This window comes from Epargyreus clarus, unplaced genomic scaffold (assembly GCF_041222505.1).
Source record: "Epargyreus clarus isolate Ecla_fem2 unplaced genomic scaffold, WU_Ecla_fem_2.2 ptg000029l, whole genome shotgun sequence".
NCBI lineage: Eukaryota > Metazoa > Arthropoda > Insecta > Lepidoptera > Hesperiidae > Epargyreus > Epargyreus clarus.
In genome coordinates, this window is record NW_027332235.1 from 4,731,677 (window position 1) to 4,757,248 (window position 25,572).

At 36.5% G+C, this 25,572-nt stretch overlaps 1 protein-coding gene across 1 annotated transcript in view; it reads left to right on the forward strand.

The window, feature by feature from the left end:
* Nucleotides 1–316: 316 nt before the first annotated feature.
* NGR-A25 (neuropeptide receptor A25) overlaps nucleotides 317–25,572 on the forward strand; it is a 145,533-nt gene continuing 120,277 nt past the window's right edge. The window contains exon 1 of the mRNA XM_073089441.1: nucleotides 317–617. Coding sequence (XP_072945542.1) covers nucleotides 317–617 — 301 coding nt within the window. The remainder of the gene's footprint in view (nucleotides 618–25,572) is intronic.

The window sequence follows — 25,572 nt, forward strand, 5'->3', positions numbered from 1 at the left end:
AATAAAAAAGTAGACTATAATTTAAAAATAAATAAAGTAGTTATCGATATCGAAATTATTTAGCGGCTATAAATTAACAAATTAATTGAAATAAAACGAACTAGATAATAAATTAAAATAAAATATACTTGATCTACAGAATCATAATTAAATTTGTGTACCATATATTCTTGTGTTAAATGTGCTAAATGCTATTATAGGCAATATTTAATTAAAATTTAAACAACGATGTAAAGTTTACGAATATACGAATACCGAGTTTAAACTTAAATAAAAACAATGTTTTATTAAAACATTTTATACAAATAATAAAAAAATGGAGCCGGACATTTTCCTCCGCGATAATGAGACTTACGACGATTTTTATCATCGTTGCAACAATTTGTCGAGTTTCGACTGCAGTGAACAAGAGATGCTATGGTGGTTGATGGGTTCCCGTAGGCTCCCTCTAAACGAGATAGTTCCGATAAGCGTTATACTTGTGGTTATATTCTTAACGGGTGTTTTCGGCAATGTGTGCGTGTGTGTCGTCATTGTGCGGCATCCGGGGCTGCATACAGCTACGAACTATTATTTATTCAGTTTGGCTGTTAGTGATTTGTTGCTGCTTTTATTTGGTAAGTTATTTCTAAGTAAGGCATGGTATAGGGTAAATGTTTTAATGAATATCGGGGAATACGCGTGTATATTAATTAAATCCACGCCATAAAGCGCCATAGATTTGTTGCGCTTCTTTATGTACTTAATTAAAATAGCTTATGTTTACCTGATAGAAGATGATCAGTGATCTACCACTTAGGTATTAGACATCTGAAATTAATCCCTAATACGATTTTATTCCTAACTCAGTCCATCTAATAAGATCGGCTGCGGATTCGTTACTACTCCTGTAAGCAGTGCGGGCTAAGTGGGGCAGGAAGGTCTCTTGTTTTTTACTTTCACTCCTAGAAAGCACAAAACAGCTTTTAACTTTGCTAAATAAACACAGAAATAGATGTGAAAAAGCGCCACAGTTGAATTAAAAAGAGCTCTACCATATTCATTAACGAATTAGATAATGTACATTGTTTACGTACATTATTGACTCTACAATAGAGATAATAAGGGATATAGTATCATACCGGTTAATAAAGTCCTTCTACAGTGCCACTTCTACAGTACATTGTATAAGTTGTTGAAAACGCCATTTCGCCCTTTGGTAATACTTTATTATAATGCGCTGAATATTTAACACTACAAATTCCATGACAATTTATTTTCAAGTGGTTAAAATGATTTCGTTGAAGAAAGTTGAAGGTGGTAGAATCCTTTGTGGTTCAATTCTGGCGGCACCACCGCCACATCTATTTCTACCTAATAACAGCAGTGTCAGGCGCTGCTGTGTTCCGGTTTGAAGGGTGTGGTAAGGGAGAAAGACTTTTCCGAGGCGTTCCAGTTTAGTCTTCAGGGGCAGCGGCGCATCTGTGGCCAACCTCAAGTAGGAATATTTAATTCTATCTGGGGTTGATTACAGATGTCCATGGGCGGCAGTAGCCACTTACGATGGGGTGGACTGCATGCTCGTCTGCTACTCCTTTATTTATAAAAAAAAAAGAAAAAGTGAGTTCAACTTTAATAAAAAATAATAATATACATGTTATACCTACTTACGAACGTTAAAATATGTAGCGTAAATGTATCATATTAAAAAATATCATTAATGTAACAAGACTATAAATAGATAAAGTCGAAATGGAAATTCAAAACAGTTAATGAGGTTTATATATAGAAACCAAGAACCACCCACCTGTAATGAACTTTTTACGGATTTCCGTACTCTGTAATAAGCTTCTGAACTTTATGCAAATAGAGTAGGATGTCTAAAGAACCTGAAATATGCAACGACGTCAGGTGTTTTTTTAAGTTTTAATCTATGATTAAGAAACTTATTATAACACAATTCATGTTATTACTTACAATCAGATGCAATATAAATAATTTATATTAGTTCTATAAGGATAGGAAGGAATAAATAAAACAATATATATTAAAAACTTATTTACAAAATGTACATATGTACAAAAATGAAAAACAAAAATATAACAAGTAATTAATTTAAAAAATCAAAAACCCGACTGCACCAAAAAGGCAGAAGTAGAATTTCCAAAAGCAGTGAAATACGTATTTCATTATTTTTATCCAGAAAGCCAATACAAAGTTTCATAGTAGGTGTCTGCTTCAAAAACAAAAGATGTTCAAACGATATTATCCTATTTTATTTATCCTAGTGCTCATTTACGCTATATAAAGAACCTATGTGTAAAATTCCAGCACGCTTAAGTTCAGCGGTTTCCATTTGCGATGATCTCTGGCACAGCAACTCACTCATTTAGTCAGACAGTCATCTCGATGTGTATATATGTACTAGCTGACCCGGCAAACGTTGTGTTGCCATATAAATAAAAAAAATGTTAAGGGCGAACAACCCTTATCACTTAGGGGTAAAAAAATAGATAGTGGCCGATTCTCAGACCTACTGATTATGTATATAAAATTTGGTGAAAATCGGTGAAGCCGTTTTGGAGGAGTACGGTAACTAACACGAGAATTTTATATACAGGGTGAATTTTTAAAACGGGCCTTCAGGGCCAAATCCGAAACTGTAAGGATAAGCGAAAAATGCTGAAAGGAGTTACGAGGCCGATTTTGATAAAAACTAAAACTGCATCATTAGTTTTTTAAAATATCTTTTTCCCTAACCGGGAATCGAACGAGTTCATTTTTAAAAAAATTACACCCTCTATATTATTCCACCATCTGATAGTGTCGCTTATAAGGATCAAATTCTGGGAAGTAATGTTATGTGACAAATTAAAGGAAAAGGAAAATTTTGAGGAAAATACATATTTTTCCATACATTGCCATACTAATCCTTAAGGATTATACGTAACAAATGATTTATGTGTAATTCTTTAGAAACATATGTAAGTCATACCATTGAAGAATTTGTTGGTTAATCAACTAATTATTCGATGTTATAACCGTGACATACGGCTTAGTATGAGAAAGTAATAGTTTGGCAAGTAAATTACCGCCGTTTTTAGGATTTATTTTTTAATAAAAATAGATAAGTGATTAAATAGTTAATTGTTATTGTTTGTTGTTTATAACTACGTTTCAACAGTAAATATGATTTTTTATATCTCTTTGTTTAGTTATCACTCGGATTTGACTCGAAAAAGACATTCTCGCAAATTGTCAATTTTACATCTGTATTAAACGAAACTCCGCCCATAGCAAGTTAAATCTATTATAATGGTCCTAAAAGTAACCTTAACTAAGTCGGACATAAAAATATAAATTCTTGAAGAACAAAACGTCCATTTCGAATGATTTGAAACATTGAGCCAAAAAATTGTTAATACGCAAAATGTTTAAATTGATGAATGGCGGGAACTTAACTGCCAAATTAATATAAAAAATATGTATTTTCTTAAAATTGAGGCTTTTCCTTTAGTTTGTCATTTATCATTACTTCCCAGATTTTGATCCTTATAAGCAACACTATCAGATAGTGGAATAATATAGAGGGTGTATTTTTTTTTCAAAATGAACTCGTTCGATTCCCGGCTAGGGAAAAAGTTATTTTAAAAAAGTAATGATGCAGTTTTAGTTTTTATCAAAATCGGCCTCGTAACTCCTTTCAGCATTTTTCGCTAATCCTTATAGTTTCGGAATTGGCCCTGAAGGCCCGTTTTAAAAATTCACCCTGTATAAGATATATTATATAATGTATGAGTAATCTACTCTTAATTTTCTTTATTTCGACACACTACTCGATAGGTTTGGTTAATTTTTTTTAAAACGTGTTACTATTTCGCGAGAAAAATTCACCATTTACGGTGTATAAAATATATAACTTCAGTAATTCAAAGTTTCGGTCATTATTTTACCTCGTTAGAGGTAGAATTTCATTATTTTTATCCAACAATCCTGATACAAAATTTCATAGTGTTTGCTTCAAAATTGACGGTTGTTCAAATGAACTTTTAACCCTTATTTAACCCTCTACAGGGTTGATTTTTCGGAGGGGGATAAATAAGTGCGTCCTTGTTCCTATCCAGAAAGCCAAATACAAAATTTTATAGCAGTTGCTTCAAAATTAAAGGTTTTCAAAAAAACTGTTTTTCCCTATTTTACCCTCTTAAGGGTAGAATTTCCAAAAGGCCTTTCTTAGTACTTATTCACGCTATATAGAGAACCTATGTGCAAAATTTCAGAACTGTAAGGTCCTTAGTTTAGGCTGTACGTTGATTTCTGAAAAATGAAAAAGTCATTTAGTTAGTCAGTCAGTCAGCCACCTTGCTGTTTTATATATATACAAATATGTTTTTATAATCTCCGTTTAATTTCCTTTCATTTGATACCCTACTCTATAGGTTCGGTTAACTTTTTTTTTAAAATGTGTTACTATTTCGCGCCAAAAATCCGCCATTTTGATTTTTTTTTACTAACACCTATCTAAGGACACTCGGGTCATTGAGACAAATATAATGACACCTTAACTGTTGAAATTCATCCAGCCTTTTGTAACATCGGATCAAATAAAGAAAGACAAACATACAAGATACGCGCGAAAAACATAACCCTTCCTTGGCAGTCGGGTAAAAACAAAAACACTAACATAAGTAAATTTCACTATTGCTGTCTTAGGGGAAAAAACTTAGGCTTACATTGATGTTTATACATGGCTCTTAAATCATAAAATTAAAAATCAACGTTTCTAATGTTTTTTCAACCAAAAATCGACATTTCACAATTTCTGCCTACTCGAAATTGCCAAACTTCGGTGTTTAGGAGTGTATAATTTGTATATCTATAGAGGCGAGTAAATTTATTACTAATACGTACATATTTTTACAATAAGTTTCATTATTAGTACTATACTTAATTTAAATATTGTCACGGTGTCTTTTTCAATCATGTCTGTTTAGTTTCAGCAGTAGCACGTGTACTGGTGGTTAATAATTTAATAACAGGACTTGAAAAACTTAAAAATATTTCTCGATTGATCTATTAAATAGACAGATATAAGATAGGATTGACATTGACATTTCGTCGAGAGTACCGAAAAAATATACAAATGTGTTACTTATTTAAATAAAAGAAAAGTCTGATGGACTTGGTTGGCTGATAAATCCTTGATAGATAGGGTTTCCACCTTAACTTGCTGGCGCGGGTAAAAAGCTTCGGATGTTTTTTTATGAAATTAATTTTTCTTTAAAAAATATTGATAATTTTATTACATTTTTTATTAATTGGAAACCTTTCTTGAGATTTACTTAGAAGGTACTCAAATAATTGAGAAATCAAATTGTTGTAAATTTCAAGATCAGCGAGCGAATTACATAAATAAGACACAATACAATTTGGAACAGACAATTTGAAACAGCATAATTTGGAATTGCCGGAGTACGGATTGCGGCTCAAGATAGAAAATTAACCAAGATTTGCTTGATGCAAGTTTTTTATTATGTTCCACGGTTGGGCATGTATCTTTTCCCACAGCTGATGATAGCCTGGAGTGTACATCATTACTCTGCTATGGATTGGTAGAGAGAGTTTAGTCTATCATTGAATTATTCAAACTTTTCCTGATCACAAAAGCAACCTGAGTTTCAGACGGACGACTCGAGAAGTCCTTTAAATTGCAACAAATCCGGGAATACCAAAACGAATGGCAACCCTACTGTAGGAAATATAAGCTGTAGTGCTTAAGAGGGGCTTTATTAAAAACACGTCAGCTGACATGATATAGAGGCGCCTTGATTAATTTTCTGTTTGACGAACTATGACGATTGTTCGTGTTTTGGGTTTCTCATTCTGGCTTTTTCATGCCTACATTTCTTTACAAGGGCAAGACGAGCTGACGAGATTATAAAATTATAGTTTTGAGTAAATTAGTTTCGATCGTATACATTAGTTTGTGTTATTTCTTATAGTCCGCACCAAACTGCTAATCCGCTCTGAAGTTGTTGCGAGCAGGTGTAGTCATACAATTTGTTATGGCGATACGATTCATTTCTATATTCAGAGCGGACTAGCAGTTATACGCGGACTTTACTTAAGTACCTACACCAAAAAGTATACGTTATAATGTGCAAAATTATTTCTACAGAACTGTACTTAACATGCGGATATTGTTAGTGTACCCGCCTCTATCGGTATCGATATTGGCGATATTTATAAATAAAGGCATCGTATCAGCAAAATCCGGTATTGTGAGCATTGTAACCATAAGTGGATTCGAATAAAAATATATTTTTTGTCAAGAGGTAGTATGTATTTCCTTTGTATTCGTGAGCAGGAAGCATTGTCAAAAGTGGTATTACTCAATAATTTTATTTCTTATTGGACGGTTTCTATTTTTACTTTGACAAAGAAAATTGATGAATTTAGAAAAAATAATAACTCTGTTTCACAGTCTTATACTAGAATTCGATTTAAAGACAAGTACACAAATAGGCAGACCCTGACTAGAAATGTAAATGGATCATTTAAATTTCAGCCTGACCGGAATGGGACTTTTGTGGGTCCGAGAATCGAATCCAATTCTAATTTTTCTAAGTTTTATACGTATTAGAAATGGTTTATTGGTGAAAGCTTCTTTTACATCTTTTATCACTTGCTTTAATGGTGAAAGAATATAATACGGCGGAAAATACACGCCTTAAAAAGAGATACAAGGAAAAATGCTCAAAGTTGTGTGGAATCTATCAATCTGTACTTGTCCAGCGCGGTGGATAGCAGCAGTGGGACAGTAATGGGTTGACCTTATTTACGAGAACATAGTCCGCGTTAAACTGGTAATCCGGTCTGAATATAAAAATGAATCGCTTCGCCATAGCAAATTGTATGTCTAAACCTGCTCGCAACAACTTCAGAGCGGACTAGCCGCTTGACGCGGACTATACTTCTTAACAATACCATGGACATTACACTTGCATAATTTATTTTGAAAATAAATAAATTATTGTCCACGGTACTATCGCAACAAGTTTTAATTAACCAAATGGATAATGAAGGCATGAAAACAAAATGTTAAAAAACTTTCTCTGGTCTTGTTTTTTATCTTTCGAAAAGAAAAGTTTTGTCTTTGTCAATTTACAGTGCTAATAAGTCACTGCCTTATACTTTGTAAAGGTGAGTTCAGACCAAGAGTATTTGTGTGTAACATTCTTTTAGAAAAGAAAATGTCGACTCCGGCGGCACCACCGCCACGCTTATTGCTGCCTCATAACAGCAGTGTTAAGCGCTGCTGTGTTCTGGTTTGAAGGTGGTTCTGGTTTGGTGGTAAGGGAGACATACTTCATGCAATAAAAAAGGTTTAGTTGAGTATTGTATCTTTTTAATCTTATTTGTTTTTTTAAGGATTCTATTCTAAATTGATTGTCTTATTTATTAACTAGTTTTATAACCGTGCAGTTTGTTTATTTATTTTGTCTATTTGTATCCTGAATAAAGTATTTTCTTTCTTTCTTTCTTCTTTCTTTTCCGAGGCGTTATAATAGTTCTCGATATCTAGCTAATATAGTCAATATCGATAATTATGATTTATGATACGTGATACCATATTGGGAGTAAAGTAAGTAAACGTTTCCTAGCGAATAAGGCTAACGTTCACTTTTTCAAAACTACCACTTAAATTATTTTCATTTGTGGCGGAATCCCTACCTAGGTTTTTACTCGTATAAAAAGTTATGAACATAAACCACGAAATCCAATATCCGTTACTGTAAACCACGTCACATTTTGTTCGGTTACTCTATTCAGTTACAGTTCTTCATTTTGAGAGCAAGCATTCAGTATATTTATTTTTATAGTAAAGGATGTTCTTCTAAAACATACCTACGTACATTTAATCGAATAGAAAACTTATTTAACAGGGAGATAGGAGCAATATCCAGTTAATAGGTTTTTCTCTTAGCTTCAGTATTAAATGAAAGAAAAGAGCAGGGTCAAACTTAATTAATAAGTATCTTTATAAATTGTTGATTGTCAAACAAAATAACCGAATTTATTGGGGTTTGAGAGTTAAATACCAAATAGTTTATCTAAGGGAGGTAACACACGAGCGTTATTGAACTAATTCATTAGCGACTGTTCGTGTTGGGAATTCGTGTGGTCGTTCGCATTGGGTTAAAGCTTTCGGCGAAGTTAGGCGCTAGGCCGGAACTGTTTGTCCATCTAGTTCCGGGACCAGAATAGGGCTACGGTATCCACTGCCTGTCGTAAGAGGCGATTAAAAGGAGTTTCCGGGGTTGCGGGCGGCTAGAGGAGTGGAAGTTAGTACTCCATCAAACGCCGAGGACGGTCACGGGGGGGGGGGGGGTTAATGCGGTACCACATAACCCTACGTCGCTCTCATGGCATTGGGTACCTTTTGAAGGTTTCCTCCTCGTGAACAGAAAAAAAGACCGAAGTCGGCGATCGAAGTGGCGCGGCGGCGATGATTAGACAATCGACGGCAACGGGCGGAAAATGTCGGCGCATCATTGACATGCGCTGTCTCACGTGCATTAACACCCTTACTAAGTTACCAAGATATTTTATCTTACTAATTTCATTATGTCTCCGTAAATAACCTTAAACACAATTTAACCTGAGTGACAAAAACGAGATAAATCGACGTTAATAAATTGAAAGCAAGTGTCTGCTCTCCTGCTCGGTGACGAGAATTGAATTTGAAAGTGTGACTTAAAATTACTTAACGCTAACTTAATCAAATAAACTGACTTAGTCAAAATATAAAACAATGTTAGTATTCTATCAGCCTGTGTAATTTAAACTGCCCATTCGAATAATTGAATTACTCTGTCCCAGACGTTACAAGGTTTTGTACCTGAGAACGTCGTAGAGGCAAGACTGATTTATTTTTCAAGTGGCAAGAAAAATATATTGCTACAGACGGCTCTCTTACAGTGAAAACAAATATATTTGACGTCAGTAATTAAATCTCTGAATTTTCGAATTCAAGTGTACCATATTTCAAAGCTTAGTAGCTTAATGACCCATTCAATTAACAGCCTAGCCATTTTACTAAAATTTTTCGTACACAATTTCAAAATCTCTTTCGCCAAAACATTTGCTTCAATTAGCGTCATAAATTACTTAATCCAAGAAATTTCATTACAGAATAAGCAGAAGCTTTGTATTAGAATTTCTTGGCAGACTAATTTTATTAAGCTACAAAATTGAACATAAATTACCATCTACCTAAATACTTAACTAAATAAGGAAAAATGTTCAAATTATTTCTTTGTCATTCTGCCACGACTAAGTTAAGTCTCAGTGGTATGACAACTGTATTTTTTTTTCTTTTTATATAATATAGGAGTAGCAGACGAGCATGCAGTCCACCTGATGGTAAGTGGCTACTGCCGCCCATGGACATCTGTAATCAACCCCAGATAGGATTAGATATTCCTACCTGAGGTCGGCCACAGATGCTCCGCTACCCCTGAGGACTAAGCTGGAACGCCTCGGAAAAGTATGTCTCCCCACACCCTTCAAACCGGAACACAGCAGCGCCTAACACTGCTGTTATAAGGTAGAAATAGGTGTGGCGGTGGTGCCGCTGGAGTCGAACCACAAAGGGTTCTACCACAGTATAAGGATATCCTTATACTGTGGTTCTACCACCTTCAATTATGGCCTGTACCCCTTACTTGTGCAAAACAGCAGCAGTGGGACATGGCAGACAATTTCTAAAAAGTCAGTAAAAAGACGTAATCATCTTGTAATTAAGCCAGGTTTGTTTATCTTACAAAATGCTAGCTAACTTAAACTCAACCCATATTCACTAGAACTAGCTATTAGTGTGGCCTAAACGTGATAATGTTTATCTTTGGTAGACACCTAATTAGGTTTACCAAAGGTCAACAGTGTAATTAATATTAATTTGGCTACTGAATCCTGTAAGCTAACTATGTAAGAATAAGTCTAGTGGTTAAGAAAATCGGCCTCTTGATCAAGAGTACCCGGGTTCAATCCCACGCACGCACCCTTGATTTTTCAAAGTTATGTGCGTATTAGAAAATATTTTTTCTTGCTCAAACGTTGAAGGAAAACATTGTGAGGAAACCTATATACCTAAGAAACACACCTAAGAAATCTAAAAAAATAAGTTGTGAAGTCAACCAATTCGCTCTTGGTCAGCGCGGTGGACTATGGCCTATTCTTTCTCATAGCGAAAGAAGACCCGTGCCTAGCAGTGGGACAGTGACGGGTTGTTGATGATGATGTAAGAATTTAGAGACAAATCCAATTTAATAAGAGGAAAGGTAGAATCAGAACGGTACGATCAGGGCAGGCTCCACCTCTACGTCTATTTCTGGTGAAGGAATTCTCGCGTTTTGGTGGAAGGGTATAGATTCCGGTTGACTTACATATGAGGGGACTATCTTAATTTTCGAGAGTGGCAAGTTCAAGAGTATCACTTATCGGCTTCAGATAGAAATGCATGGTATGACAGTATATTCATGGTATATTCATATATTTATATAGTAAAAATTATGAATGTATGTGCAATAAATGCCTTATGTCTTGTATAATCGATGCAATATACAACACGTATACATATAATGGTATTGTATTTGTGAACATAAAAGGGAGTAATGAAAACTTAAAATTGTCTGCTCAAAATGTCTGTTCACGGCCACATTTTACGTAATTACAGTCATGAACAAAAACATTTTGGTGTTTCACCATAATTAAGCAGAATAATTATTAAAACTGCTTTCCTAAGAGGCAATTATAAATTAGATTTGTAACAGGAATAGTTGAAATTATAATACAATCAGCAGATTCGGTGGAATGGGCATGACGACAGTATTAAAAAATCGAAGAATAAATGATTTACTTAAGTAAAATATGTTGAAAACATTCTCAAAAATAGCCCAGCTTTAATAAAAACTTTAGGATTCATTATATTTTCAATACAATACAAAAGTATAAAATAATGCAGTCGGCCATCTTGTCTAAAACGCTAATCGGGGCGAAATGACGTCATTTTTTTGGCGTGTCACCGTATTGCTTGAACTTTTCTATGGGATATTGAAGCGTGACGTCACTCGCGGACGCCATGACACCCGTGAGCGCTTTCGCGCTTAATTCAAAATTTGTTTTAAAAATGCAAATATTTCCGTTAATACTGAATTTATTGCCGAAATAATACGATTTTTAGAATCAGTAGACATGTACCTACATTATAGAAGGGGACTTCAGAATTTGCATCATGCCCATTGTTCGTGGTTCGACACTGGTGGCATCACCGCTACGCCTGTTCCTGCCTTTAAATATCAGTGTTAAGTACTGCTGTGTTCTGGCATGAAGGATTAGTAGATTTGATCTTAGCTCATTTTGCACATCTTTAGTGAAAGGTGTGTAAGGTACCCTTACACAGGTAGCTGTAGCCAAGCTCAGTTAGTACTCAAATCCTATCTGTGGTTGCCTATCGCTGTCAATGTTAACTGAGTGATTATTTCATAGATATATTATCCTACTGACGTAGGGATTATTTGCTACTTAACAGCAAAAGTGATCCAATAAAAAATCTAGCTCTAGATCTAGCTTGGGAGCGACATAGGGTTATGTGGGATTCTTACCGCATTAAAATCTCTCCCGTAACCATCCTCGGCGCCGCGTAGAGGACTCGGGGTTATCCAAAGGAGCGCAACCGAGGTCCTCTTAGCCCTTTGCCCCGTTAGGCTTTGCCTAGGTGAGCATGTTGCTCGCCATACTGTCTAGTGTGCACGACGGTATGCGACCACACATACGGTCGTCCTTCCCGGGGTTGCCGGTCGGGCGGTTCGAGCTTCTACTCTTGCCGCCCGCAACCCCGCAGCCCCCTTTTAGTCGCCTCTTACGACAGGTAGGGGATACCGTAGCCCTATTCTGCTCCCGGAACTACAGGGACAATACGCAGAGATGTTACTGTAAAGCGTGGCAATATTTCATCTAGACGATCTCCATTATATCAAAGATTAATAAATAGTTACAACGTAATGTATATTCTAAAGAAATTATATCGTAACTGTACTTAAATGTAAGGACGTCGCATTTCAGTATTACGTAATCTTCTGTAGTTACTCGGAATTTAATATTACTAAGAAGCCGTAAACTAATAAAGATGCCTTCGTCTTCCCGAAGATTATATGTGAGTGAATAAATAAAATTACCTGGCTTATGTACTTACTATTGAGATTTTATTTACGTGGAAGGTAAAGCTAAGGACATGTTTAAGTTTATGAAAATTTCTGCTCACAGGCAATTACATAATTGGACAAGTGCAAGTCGAACTTGCACCCAGAGGATTCCGTAACACCAAAATTTCTTTTATTTTATAGTAATTGTTATTATAGCGCAATATATAAAACTAATCTAACCAATATACCTATATAAAACTATCCAGAGTCTTTCTATTATGGTTTAGGAGATCCCTGTGACAGACGGACAGACCGACAGACGGACCGAAAGTGGAGGCTTAATAATAGGGATCAGATTTTTTCTTTACCTCGACTGCTTAAAAATGTAGTTTAAGTCAATCGTAGGATACAATTTAGACGAATCGTAAAGTTCGTAAAGTCGTTAAAATTCGTAAAGTCGTTTAGGTTGTAGGCGCGCCAAAGAAAGCCACGTACCTATATAACCTCGTCAAACATTTCCCCCCGCAGTCAGGTAAAATCACATCAATTCTCAGCGGAAAGTTTCTTAGAAAACAAGCAGCCTAGTTTAAAATAGGTCGTGGTGGCGGAAACGCAATATTTTCCAATCGCCGCCTACGACCCCGCAGGTAGGCTTTACGAAGTTACTTGACTGCCTTCCTATTATTGGATCGTAAATAGAATTTTCTTTTTAATTAATGCAATTAACTCTTAAATCGATTCCTCTCACATAACCCATTCCGTTAACTATATTACATCTATACATAGGTATATATATAAAAGTGATGTCATGTGTCCTTATATGTTTCTCTATATGTCTTTATAGAGTAGTAAACTATGCATTTGATCATGTGATGATCTTTAGCAATGTTTAGCAATGTTGTTGTACATAAGCACACGAAGGATTCAAAGGTGGTAGAACCCTTGCGATTCGACTCCGGCGGCACCACCGCCACTGTTTGACGTTCTTTGATTGACGTTCTTTATTTAACATATAATTTACTTTATGTCACAAATAGATGTCTCTGTACCAAAATTAGAACACGTTGACGAGATTTTTTACTGGGCATATATATACCCCAAAGAAATAAATATCAGTGCTCATTTGGAAAAGTTGTTTCATTGCGTTTGCTTCCCTTTGGACCCTTGGACATTATTTTGGTCCTTCGACCCGGATATTAAGACTAGTTTTCCATGTCCGGGTCCAATTTTTGTTAAGGCACAGAAACCAGTGGCCAATTGTCACTGAAGTGCCTGAGTGCTGCACGAGTTGCAGCCTCACCCCAGCAGCGACCGCCGAAGGTGCTGCCGCGCGTCACTCCGCACAAGGAGTCGACGGATTGTTCTGGCAGAGGGTGCCACTTGGAGGTGGTGTCTACTGTCTATCAAGGAAGCAGACGTAATAAGATGTGGAATCGGATGAAGCCTTAAATGGAATATCAAGTGGAGTAAACAACAAAGGTGGTTACTTAGCAACAGCGTGAGTTGACTTTGAATAATTTGTGCTGTGCTCAAACAATTTTCAACTTTATCTTTTCGGTCAGTAGAGTCATTTTATTGTGTGTGTCCTTACTAAAGACTTGTAATTTTTTAGGTAGAAATTGGACTTAGAATATTTTCATTAAATTGTTCAGACGTGGAATCCATGTCCAATTTTCTATTTCTTTAAATTAATTTTAAAAAACACTTGTAAACTTGCAACTTTCTTTCCTTAATATGTTTGTGCTGTGCTGATTTTAGTTTAAGTCAAAAACACTTGTAATTTTTTCGGTTCAACGAAAATACAATATTTAAATTTAAAATAATTATACAATTATGGAGTCTTTCCTGAAGGTCCAGTTTGAGAACAAAAAGTTAATTGAGAAGGCGAGAATTAATTTTAAAAAGTTACCAAAGGATAGGCTTACTCAAGTCTATCTGGAAACGCGATTAGAATCACTTGAAGACCGCTGGAAAGATTTCATGAAACTACATAAAAATATTATAGAATTAGCTACTGATGAAGATTTAAATAATTCATATTTTACAAAGGAAATGTATGACCAAACAGAGGAATTTTATTTTGTATATAAGACTGAGTTAAAAGAGTGTATGCGTGGTAGCACGTCTGTAAGTAGTGAAGGTAAACAGGTTAAAGTAAATAATAGTAATGTAAAGCTACCAAAAATTTCTTTGCCAACATTTTCAGGACAATACACAGAATGGACGACGTTCCGTGATTTGTTTCTGTCACTTATTGATAAAAATTATGCATTAGATGACGTTCAGAAGTTACATTATTTAAAGAGCCATTTATCAGGGGAAGCAGAACAACTGCTACGCCACACTCCAGTAACTGCTTCGAATTATAAAGAATGTTGGTCAATTTTAACAAAGCGTTATAATAATAAACGGTTTTTGTCTAATTGTATGTTAAAACGTCTTTTTAATCAACCGACAATTTCCAAAGAATCTTCACTAGCAATAAAAAGTCTGTTAGATACTACTGTGGATTGTCTTCATGGCTTGCGCACACTTGATATTAATCTTAACTCTTGGGATACTATTATTGTTTTTATTATAAGTGCCAAACTAGATTTTGAATCTCGTAAGCTATGGGAGTCACAGATTAGCGCAGGCGACGAACTAGCTACATTTGATGATTTCAAAGATTTTTTAGAATCTAGGTTTAGATCGTTAGAGTACTTAGATAGTAAGCCGGAAAAGCCTAATGTCAACCGATATAATACAAGGTCGTTCCATGTAGCTTCTCAAATATGTATGTTATGTTCCGGTGACCATAAGTTATGCCATTGCAAGGACTTTGCAGAGAAGGACACTGACTCTCGTCGTGAGTTCGCTCGAGTAAATAAAATATGTTTTAATTGCTTGTCTAAAACTCACCATGTTTATTCTTGCCGCCAAGCCACTAGATGCCATTTATGTAAGAAAAGGCATCACACACTACTTCATCCTAAATCTGTCACCACTGCTGCAACAGTTAATACAAATAATTTTGTTGCACCAGTAGCCGCATCATCCAACCAAATTGAGCCCACCGCTGGTGTATGTTGTTACGCAGATGTTCACAACCATGGACTGTTAGCCACAGCCTTGGTCGACGTCGAGTCAAAGACTGGATCACCTATTGTCTTAAGGGCCCTGATGGATCAGGGCTCTCAGGTCTCTTTCATTACAGAGTCCGCGGTTCAGTTGCTCGGCCTGAAGAAAACATCAGCTCACACTGACATTATCCGACTAGGCGATGATGAAGGTGCTACAATGCCCTCTAGATGGATAGTAAGTTTTAAAATACAATCACGCCTAGATCCCAATTTTGTTTTACCCGTCAGTGCTTATGTGTTGAAAAGACTCACATCACTTCTTCCTGAAAGGAAGATTATTCAGGTTTTACCATCATCGTTTGCATCCTTGGAATTAGCTGACCCATCGTTCGATACTCCTGGTAAGATTGATTTACTGTTGAGTACGCGTGTAGTGGGCCAGATTCTTCAGGAAGGTTTAGTTAAAGGTCCGCCTGGTACACCTATTGCGCAGAAAACTAAGCTTGGGTGGATTTTATCAGGCGAAGTCAGCAAAACGATGACAGTACCAGTATGTTGCAGCGTAGTCGCACGTACAAATGTTGACGAGCTTTTGCGAAAGTTTTGGGAGTTATAATCCGACGAGTCTTCAACCCGACATCAGGTCATACTGACAGAAGAAGAGCAGAGATGCGAAGACTTCTACTCTAGCTCAACTATACGTGATGCTACCGAAAGATACATTGTCAAGCTGCCCTTCAAATCTGAAGAGCCGCAGAGTCAATATGGTAGATCAGAAGAGATAGCTCAAAAACGTTTCCACATACTGGAGAAGAAGTTTATGAAAAATCCTGAACTGGGAATGCAGTACAAGTCTGTCATTCAAGAGTATCTTCAACTGGGACATGCTGAGATTGTTCCCCAGTCGGAAATTGAGAAGATTGCGGTATATCTACCGCATCACGCCGTGGTACGCGAAGATAAGAGTACCACTAAGGTCAGGGTCGTCTTCAACGCTTCTTGTTCGGGATGCAATGGAGTTTCGTTGAATGATGATTTGATGGTAGGCCCTACCTTACAACCCGATTTACGTCATACCATCATGCGTTGGCGTTGCCATCCAATATGTTTAGTTGCTGACATCGTGAAGATGTATCGTCAAATAAAAGTGTCCGACGAACATGTGGATTATCAGCGTATCTTATGGCGCGAAAACCCAGATACTGAATTGCTACATTTGAGGTTATTACGTGTCACATTTGGTACGTCCTCAGCTCCTTACCTTGCAGTTCGCACTCTTCAACAGGTAGCATATGATGAAGGAAAAGATTTCCCTTTAGTGTCAGAACGAGTTTTAAAGGACTTCTACGTTGATGATTTTCTCTCAGGTGATGAATCTGTGGCGGAAGGTGAACAGATTTATCATCAAATGAATGAGATGCTCGGTCGAGGAGGTTTCCAGCTTCAGAAGTGGTCGAGCAATAGCAACGATCTTCTGACTAAATTACAATCCTCCGAATCGAAAGATGACGAAACTCTTCATTTTGAAATAAATGCGTCTTTGAAAATTTTAGGATTGAAGTGGAACAGAAGTTCAGACGAATTCCAGTATGCTGTCCATCTCCCTCCACTGGTGACACCCGTAACCAAGCGAAGGGTGATCTCTGATATCGCACGCCTTTACGATCCTCTTGGTTGGATTGCACCTGTAATAATAACAGCTAAGGTGTTCATCCAACGACTGTGGCTCTCAGGCATTGATTGGGATGAAGAATTGCCTAATTGCCTATTAAGAGATTGGCTGGATTACAGAAGTAACCTTCATAATCTTCAGAGCTTTCGTCTGCCAAGATGGATTCATACAAGTCGTCAAGACAAGTCTCTTGAATTGCACGGGTTCTGCGATGCTTCTTTAAATGCATACTCAGCTGTGGTCTACACGCGATCTATTGATTCGAATGGCTATGTTCACGTCAGCCTAGTAGCCTCGAAAACTAAAGTGGCTCCCATCAAACAGGTTTCTATACCACGTTTGGAATTGTGCGGCGCTGTGCTGTTTTCAAAACTTCTGCTAGAAGTTTCAGACACTTTAGGAATTGTGAGGGATAATATACAGGCTTGGACTGATTCTTCAGTGGTACTTGCTTGGTTGAGTAGCCACCCCAGTCGTTGGAAAACGTTCATAGGCAATCGAGTGTCAGAGATTCTTAGAGTTATGAATAATAATCAATGGTTTCATGTCCAGTCAAAGGAAAACCCAGCAGACTGCGCGTCACGTGGAGTGAATCCGTGTGATTTAGACAAACTTGATCTATCGGTGTCCGGACCTAGTTGGCTTAGAAATGAAGTAATTGAGTATAAGAAGAGTTCATTACTTGATACTAATTTAGAAGAAAGAAAATCAAATGTTGTAGTTAATTTAGTGAAAGAGCAAAGGGAAAAAGATGATTTTATATCGAGATTTTCGACTTTACAAAGATTAACCCGAGTAACTGCTTATTGTAGAAGATTTTTGAAATTAAAAAATAAATCAAAAATTACTTTGAATTTAACTTTTAATGAAATAAATGAAGCTTTATTAATGTGTATTAGAAAATGTCAATTTGATTATTTTGGAGATGTGATAAATAATTTGAAGACAATAGGAAAGGTCAAGAAGAAAGGCAAGATCACTTCATTGTGTCCTTATTTGCTCTCTGCTATCAGCTGTTCTGCAAAGGATCCATGTTCCTTAACCCCTGGACATTTTTTGGTTAGGGAACATTTGTTACTAGTTCCTGATGCTAATTTTGAAAACTTAAGCAACTTAAAAAGGTGGCATTTGACTCAACGTATGGTCCAGGACTTTTGGTGCAGATGGTCTCGTGAATATCTAGTTCAATTTCATCAACGACATAAATGGTCACGCAATTCGCCTGAACCAAACGTGGGTGATGTAGTGTTAGTCATTGAGGATGACTTGCCTCCTGCAAGATGGCTTCACGGGCTTATTATCGAAAAACATTGCGGTCCAGATCACATTACGAGAGTCGTGTCATTACGTTGCAAAGGGTCTATAATAAAAAGACCTATTTCAAAATTAATTATATTACCCATAGCAAATTAAAAAGCATATTTTCTTATTAGGTTATTCTATTATGTAATTTTAAGCCTATTATTATTTTATTTCAATTGAATGTTTCAATTTACTTTAAGTTATTGAATTGTATACAGTCCGCTTATTTCGAAGTGCCCAATTGTCAACGTTTTTCATGGTGGGCGGTAATTTGGAGACATGATGTACTTAATTAACTTTAAGATTATGGACATTTTGTCCATGGTGGGCGGAATGTTTGACGTTCTTTGATTGACGTTCTTTATTTAACATATAATTTACTTTATGTCACAAATAGATGTCTCTGTACCAAAATTAGAACACGTTGACGAGATTTTTTACTGGGCATATATATACCCCAAAGAAATAAATATCAGTGCTCATTTGGAAAAGTTGTTTCATTGCGTTTGCTTCCCTTTGGACTCTTGGACAGCCACACCTATTTCTACCTAATAACAACAATGATAGGCGCGGCTGTGTTCCGGTTTGAAGGGTGTGGTAAGGGAGACACACTTTCCGAGGCGTTCCAGCTTAGTCCTCAGGGGTAGCGGCGCATCTGAGGCCGACCTCAGGTAGGAATATCTTATCCTATCTGGGGTTGATTACAGATGTCTATGGGCGGCAGTAGCCACTTACCATCAGGTGGACTGCATGCTCGTCTGCTACTGCTATATTATATATATATATATAGGTTTCTGAGTTGGTACAACTAATTTTCGACAGACGGCGCCACTATCATTCCAATAAAGGTAGTCTGCGAAGTCCGCAGTCGCTAGCTATCTAGAAAAAAAAATTAAAACGTTATTGTAGAAAAAATCAGGCATAGGCAACTTTTGTACCCGGGATCTACTATTAATTAATTAGACTGTGCGATCCAATTTAAAATTTATTTCACCGCCGTCCTATGAAATTCGGTCAATGAAAAAAAATGTTTCAAAGTTGTTTAAAATGTATATCGCTGTCAATCATCTATGAAAAAAGGTCACTGAATTTTTCATTGCACCGACTTTTTGCCGTGATTGATAGGTTGGCTACCCCTGATTTATACAATATTTTTTCATAAATTGAATGGGTACAATCTTTTTTATGTCCCAATGGGACACAGTCCTCAGCCTTCAACAGTCCCTCTGTAGGTCTGGACTATGGAGCATACTCCATCACACTGCTTCGATGTGTATTATGGAAACTACAAACGCTTTAACAATAGACAAGACCGTATCACGACTTAAGTATTTTAATAATGTAAAAGTAGCAAGGTGCTAGAGCCCTTTGTGGTTCGACTCCGGCGGCACCACCGCTACACCTATTTCTGCCTCATAACAGCAGTGTAAGGCGCTGCTGTGTTCCGGTTTGAAGGGTGTGGTAAGGGAGACAGACTTTTCCGAGGCGTTCAGCTTAGTCCTCAGGGGTAGCGGCGCATCTGTGGCCGACCTCAGGTAGGAATATCTAATCCTATCTTGGGTTGATTACAGATGTCCATGGGCGGCAATAGGCACTTTCCATCAGGTGGACTGCATGCTAATCTGTTACCCCTATATTATAAAAAAAAGCAAGCGAGCATCCAGTCCACCTTATGGTATGTGGCTACTAACAGAGGTCGGCCAAAGATGCGATGCCACTCCTGAGTTATTTCTTAGTATGAACGCCTATAATAAGTAATAAGTATGTATGTAAGTAATAAGTAAGCCCAGACGCAGGGGGCAAACTGAAAATCAGAGCCATGACGCAGTTTACCTGCACGTGGCACATGCTGAGATTGTCCCTTTTCGTGGTCGTTGCAACACATATTATTGTAATAACTGATTGTACATTTTATTGTCCATTGTTGTGTTGTTTTATTTATTATTTTTTTCTTTTGTTTTAGGTTATTGTTATTTTTTTGTTGGCTCTCTCTATTATAGTATCTCATTTGTGTTGCAATTATCCGAATAAATGTTTCTTTCTTTCTTTCTTTCTTATCACTACTCGTCGATATTATCATTCTTCAAAAACGTGACGTTTTCGCGTCCCCGAGTTGTTTACGGGACACTGGTACAAAGAAACAGGACATAATATGCTCACATTTTATACTACTGCTAAGACACTATCAGTCTATATAAAAAGAACAGTTTCAGTGTAAAAATAGGAACATTATTATTCAAAGCGTCAAGTTGTTTTATTACTTTCCACCCTTTTTACCCGATTTGCATGTTTGTATAAAAGCTGCATTTGGAAGCAGATCAGCTGCCTCTCCGATTTGCATTTACATTACGAGCGATTAAATTTTATGATTCATGTATGAACTTGAATTTGAAGTATAAAAGGGGTGGATCGTGAATCTGAATGAATCCATTAATTTGGTGTTGGATGTAAAAAATCTTTATTTTCTCGATAGTTCTCTCACTTAGAATGAGATATGATACTAAATAAAGTGAAGCTGTGTTCAGGGGGCGTGTGAGAATATAATTTTACTTTTCCACTTGTATGTGCCGTGATACCATGTTGTGCTCGATGATAAGCGAAAGTACAAAAACTGATCAGGAATATTCTTGTCAGTGTTCTGATGTACTAATTCACTTGATGCTAAAACAGATGTGCCTCGAACAACTAAAGTTACAAATAAATAGCGATGAAATTATATCGCGTTCTATATAACTTTTATGTCATTTATTATTATGGGGTGGCAACCCTATACATAACATACATAAGCTACGATTCTTACAGCGACATTTTCTTTCTTTAATAACAACTCTCAGATCTATCATTACAAAGGTATCGTAGATAGAAAAGTATCCAATATCACATAAGTAATATATCACATAGTAATTCCTAGCAACGAAAATTGGCAACCGTTCCCCCAATCCCCGAAAGTACCTGGATAATCCAGCTTAACTCGAAGCTTAGACATAAAAACGCGTGAATAATGAGTTCCAAAAATGAGGTTGATAAATCTATTCGGGAACAAAAAGCACGCTAATCCCGACTATTCGTCGAAACCGTTCGAGCTATTTTCGATAAACGATAGGGATTTTAATATTCATTTTTGTAATAACAAACGCGCGTGCCGTTATCCAGATATGAAGTGCCATTTGCCCTGTGGATCGATATTGCCGGATCGGACATAATCCGTGTTCCGATATTCGATATTAAATATTTTTAACCGACTTCAAAAAGGAGGTGGTTCTCAATTCGGCCAGTATATATTTTTTTATGTATGTACTCGAATTATTCCGCCGTTAGTGGACCGATTTTAATTATGCTCGGTTTTAGTTATAATCGGTGCTCATATTTGACACGCCGTTTACGCCGTTATCGAACGAAATATATTGAGCGCCGACTTCAGAACTATGTACTAAACCAACATTTATTTTAATTATTTTTTACTTTGTAGTGACATAGAAGTCGGTTGTATTTTTTTGTTAATTTTTTTTCTATTATATTAGTAAAATAGCCTGCAATTCTGATGGAAAGTGGCCACTACTGCCTAGGGACATCTGTAATCAACTCCAGATAAGGATAAGATAAGGGTCCTATCTGTGGTCGGCCACCGATGCGTTGCCTGATGCCTATGATGAACATCAGGTAGCACTTGAGCTGTAAAATAGATTACAGATTATAATCCACAGGACACTGTTACGGACATTTGTAATCAACCCCCCATAAAATTAGATCCTACCTGGGGTCGGCCCCTCTAAGGGCTACGCTGGACTACCTTGGTAAAGTACGTCTCCGTTCCCACATCCTTCAAAACAGAACACAGCAGCGCTTAACACAACTGTTGTGGTATCGATTTCGAACAATAGATGGTTTTTTGACCTTCAATTTAATATCTTACGTAACCGGCTGACGATAACTTACCAAAGAATTTCAAAACATCACTCGACAATGCTAAGCTAGATAATGAGAAATACGAACTTAATTAAACCATTAACTGGTGACAACTTCACATACGAGATGTATTTATTACTATAATTCCAACTAGTCAAATGACATTCGTCTGTCTGTAAAGTTCAAAGATGTTTAAGGCGAACGCCGAAACGTGTGTAGAATACCTGCATAGTAATATACCTTTTTATGTATTCTTACAAAATATTCTATAAGTTTTCCTGCATAGAATAAATATTTCAAAATGTTCAATAATATTTTCGTATTACCAGATACTCGCATTTATTCGTATACTTAAAGACAATTTAAATTTACATTGTTAGCTTACTGTGGTACCACCGTCACACCAATTTTTAATTACATAATAATATATCTTATAATTACATAATAATCTAGATCTTCGTCTCAGTTTGATAGGAAAGATCAGAGAGGCACACACGAACCTGTCCCCAAGAGTAGGTACACTCAAAGCCTCTGTGCCCCATTTCAAATATGGGAGTCACACATTTCCCTGGGCGGCAGTGACCATTAATCAGGAGGACTTGCTTATTAGCTACATCAATACATCAATTCCTCGGCATGTATGTAAAAAAATAGCCAAGCGCTTTTGCAAAGTCATCATTATTTTTCATTTATTTTTCGTCACAGCGAAACAAATATGCAAATACGGTGTGAGCTAGACAAGATGGGTTCAGCTGTCATCTATAATATGATCACACATTTTAACGATTCGAATAACAAATTAGTTTAGAACTTAACCATTATTAAACTAAGTACGTATGTAAATAACCTTGAACCCGAAATTCTGTGTGTTTTGTGTAATAACATGTCTAACATATTTGATATAAACTTCGAGAACTTTCCCGTACCTACTATAAGTCAATAGAAATGTTAAGGTCCACAGTTTACTTGCCTCGAATGATATTAAGTATCTATGTACCTACATCGCGTTCAGAAGCTTGTGTAAACTACACTTAGAAGAGTCAGAAGCTTGTGTAAATAACTTAGAAGCGTGTGTAAAGAGTTCATAGTGTTTTTGGTGGAGATAATAATTTTACGATATATTTTACTTGCTATAATACTGATAGTATTTGTATTAACATTTGTTAATTATGTCTACAGAAATACATTACGAGGACCCTCATTTGAGGGATCCCTGTAATTTTACAAACGCGTAAAATGTATATATTGTCTACCAAATGGATTTTACCAAAATACCCAATGTATTTCAAAACATTTCGAACTCTTTGAACAAAATTACATCTTTCTCTACAATATTTTGTCAGGCACGGCCTGTGTCGAACACGTATGTCTATTAGCCATAAATGCCCCGTAAAATGTATGCTATTGCTATTGTAGATAAGATCAGCAATCAACTTCGTTATGGTCTAAGATCCCGATATAAGACGAGCTTCACCGAGCTGCTTAAAGGATTAAACCTTTTTTATATGAAATTAAATAAGTATATTGCAAATATACCAGAATATGTTTTTTTACAATAAAAAAAAATTGTTCTTAAAAATTTCACTGGTCTGATTTTTGGACCAATTACGTACCAATCGAAAGAATGAAGCCTATAAAATATGCAAATGTAAGGTTGACTATTCTTTTCCTGTCACAACCCTTGGGTGAGCGGGTATAGACAGGTAAACAAGTTGGCCCACCCAAGGACTGTGACAGGAAAAAATAGTCAATCTAACGTTTGCATATTATATGGCTTCATACTTTCGGTTACTATGTAATTTTTCTATTAACGAAAAAAGTGTTTTTTTTTTTAAGAAAAAATAAGAAAACTATTCTGGACTGAAATTTTTAGTCAACCCATTTACAATATACTTTTTGACATATTTAATTTGATATAAAAAACGTTTCATCCATTAAGCAGCTCGGTGAAGGTCGTCTTATATCGGGATCTTCTACCTTTATGGTTCAAGGGTGTGAGCGATTTATAGGAGGCTATTCAACTTAGCAGGACAGTGATAGCCTAGTGGTTGAGAAACTCAGCCTATCGATCGAGGGGTCCGAGGTTCAAATCCCAGGCACGCACCTCTGATTTTCAAAATTATGTGCGTATTAGAAATTAATTATCACTTGCTAAAACGGTGAAGGAAAAACATCGTGAGTAAACCTGCATACCTGAGAGATTTATAAAAAAACAAAAAAATCTCAAAGGCATGTGAAGTCTACCAATACGCACTTGGCCAGCGCGGTGGACTATGGCTTTATCCTTCTCATTCTGAGAGGAGACCCATGCCCAGCAGTGGGACAGTAATGGGTTGATGATGATGATTAAACTTAGTCCTTAGAAGTGTGCGGGACGACGCGAACAGCTGACTCAAGATTCGACGTAATTATAAGTTTGAAATTGTTTACTTAATTTATAGTTAATAATAGTTCATAAGTTGTAATAAATAAAGACTTCATTATTCGTAACTTACGATCAGCTGATTAATATTGTATAGTTCAATGGCCGACGCTAAACAGCTGACTCCAACTCGATCAGCTGATCATAGCAAGTAAGACGTAGTTACGTAAACAGCTGATAGTTTTAATGTAATTTATTGATGTTTTTATTATGTTTGAATAGTGTTTTACTTATGTTTTATTGTTAATAGTATATAATAGGATTTAATAGAATAGGGAAAATAGATAATAGTTTAAGTTTTGTAAATGTAATAAAATAAATATTTCGTAATAGTTTATAGGGCATAGGTATAGGTGTCATTTATAATAGGTTTTGCAATAGTTTAGGTTTTAATAGAAGTTTAAATAGAAATATGTAAATTCCTAAACAAACTAAATAGATTATTATTATTATTATTGTGAATCCTCGATTCAAGGCCACAGTTTGAACAGGTTCGTACAGGTCCGTACAGGTTTAGACATAGAATAACGGGAAATGGTTGTAATTGGCCAAAAGGCCTATATTCCTGCCTAAACCTGCTTCTAGTTGTGGTACTTGAGTCGGGGATATAAATAGGCCAGATTTTCAAATTTTCATTCAGTACTGGCAATAGACCTATGGAACAAAGGAATAAATGGAACAAGAGTAAAACAAGGGATTTCAATTCTTCCAACCCAGCAATTATAGTAATGTGCCCCTGCACATTTAATGGTCCTTCGAAAGCCGAATATTGAAGAAATTGAAGAATAGTAAGTAATATTATCGTTCCAATTGTCATTTTTGTGTATTAGCAAGAAGAATGCCGATCACACGCTCCGTGGGAAAAGAACGCCGAGACTCGACGGAAACGAAGCCCTCCTCGTCTGACGCGACCACTGGGACCTCCGCTACGGGCACAACAGAAACGTCGGCCACGGGAACCACCGCGACCGACACTACTGGGGGAACCTCCGCTACAGACACGTCCGTCACGACGAAGGGTAC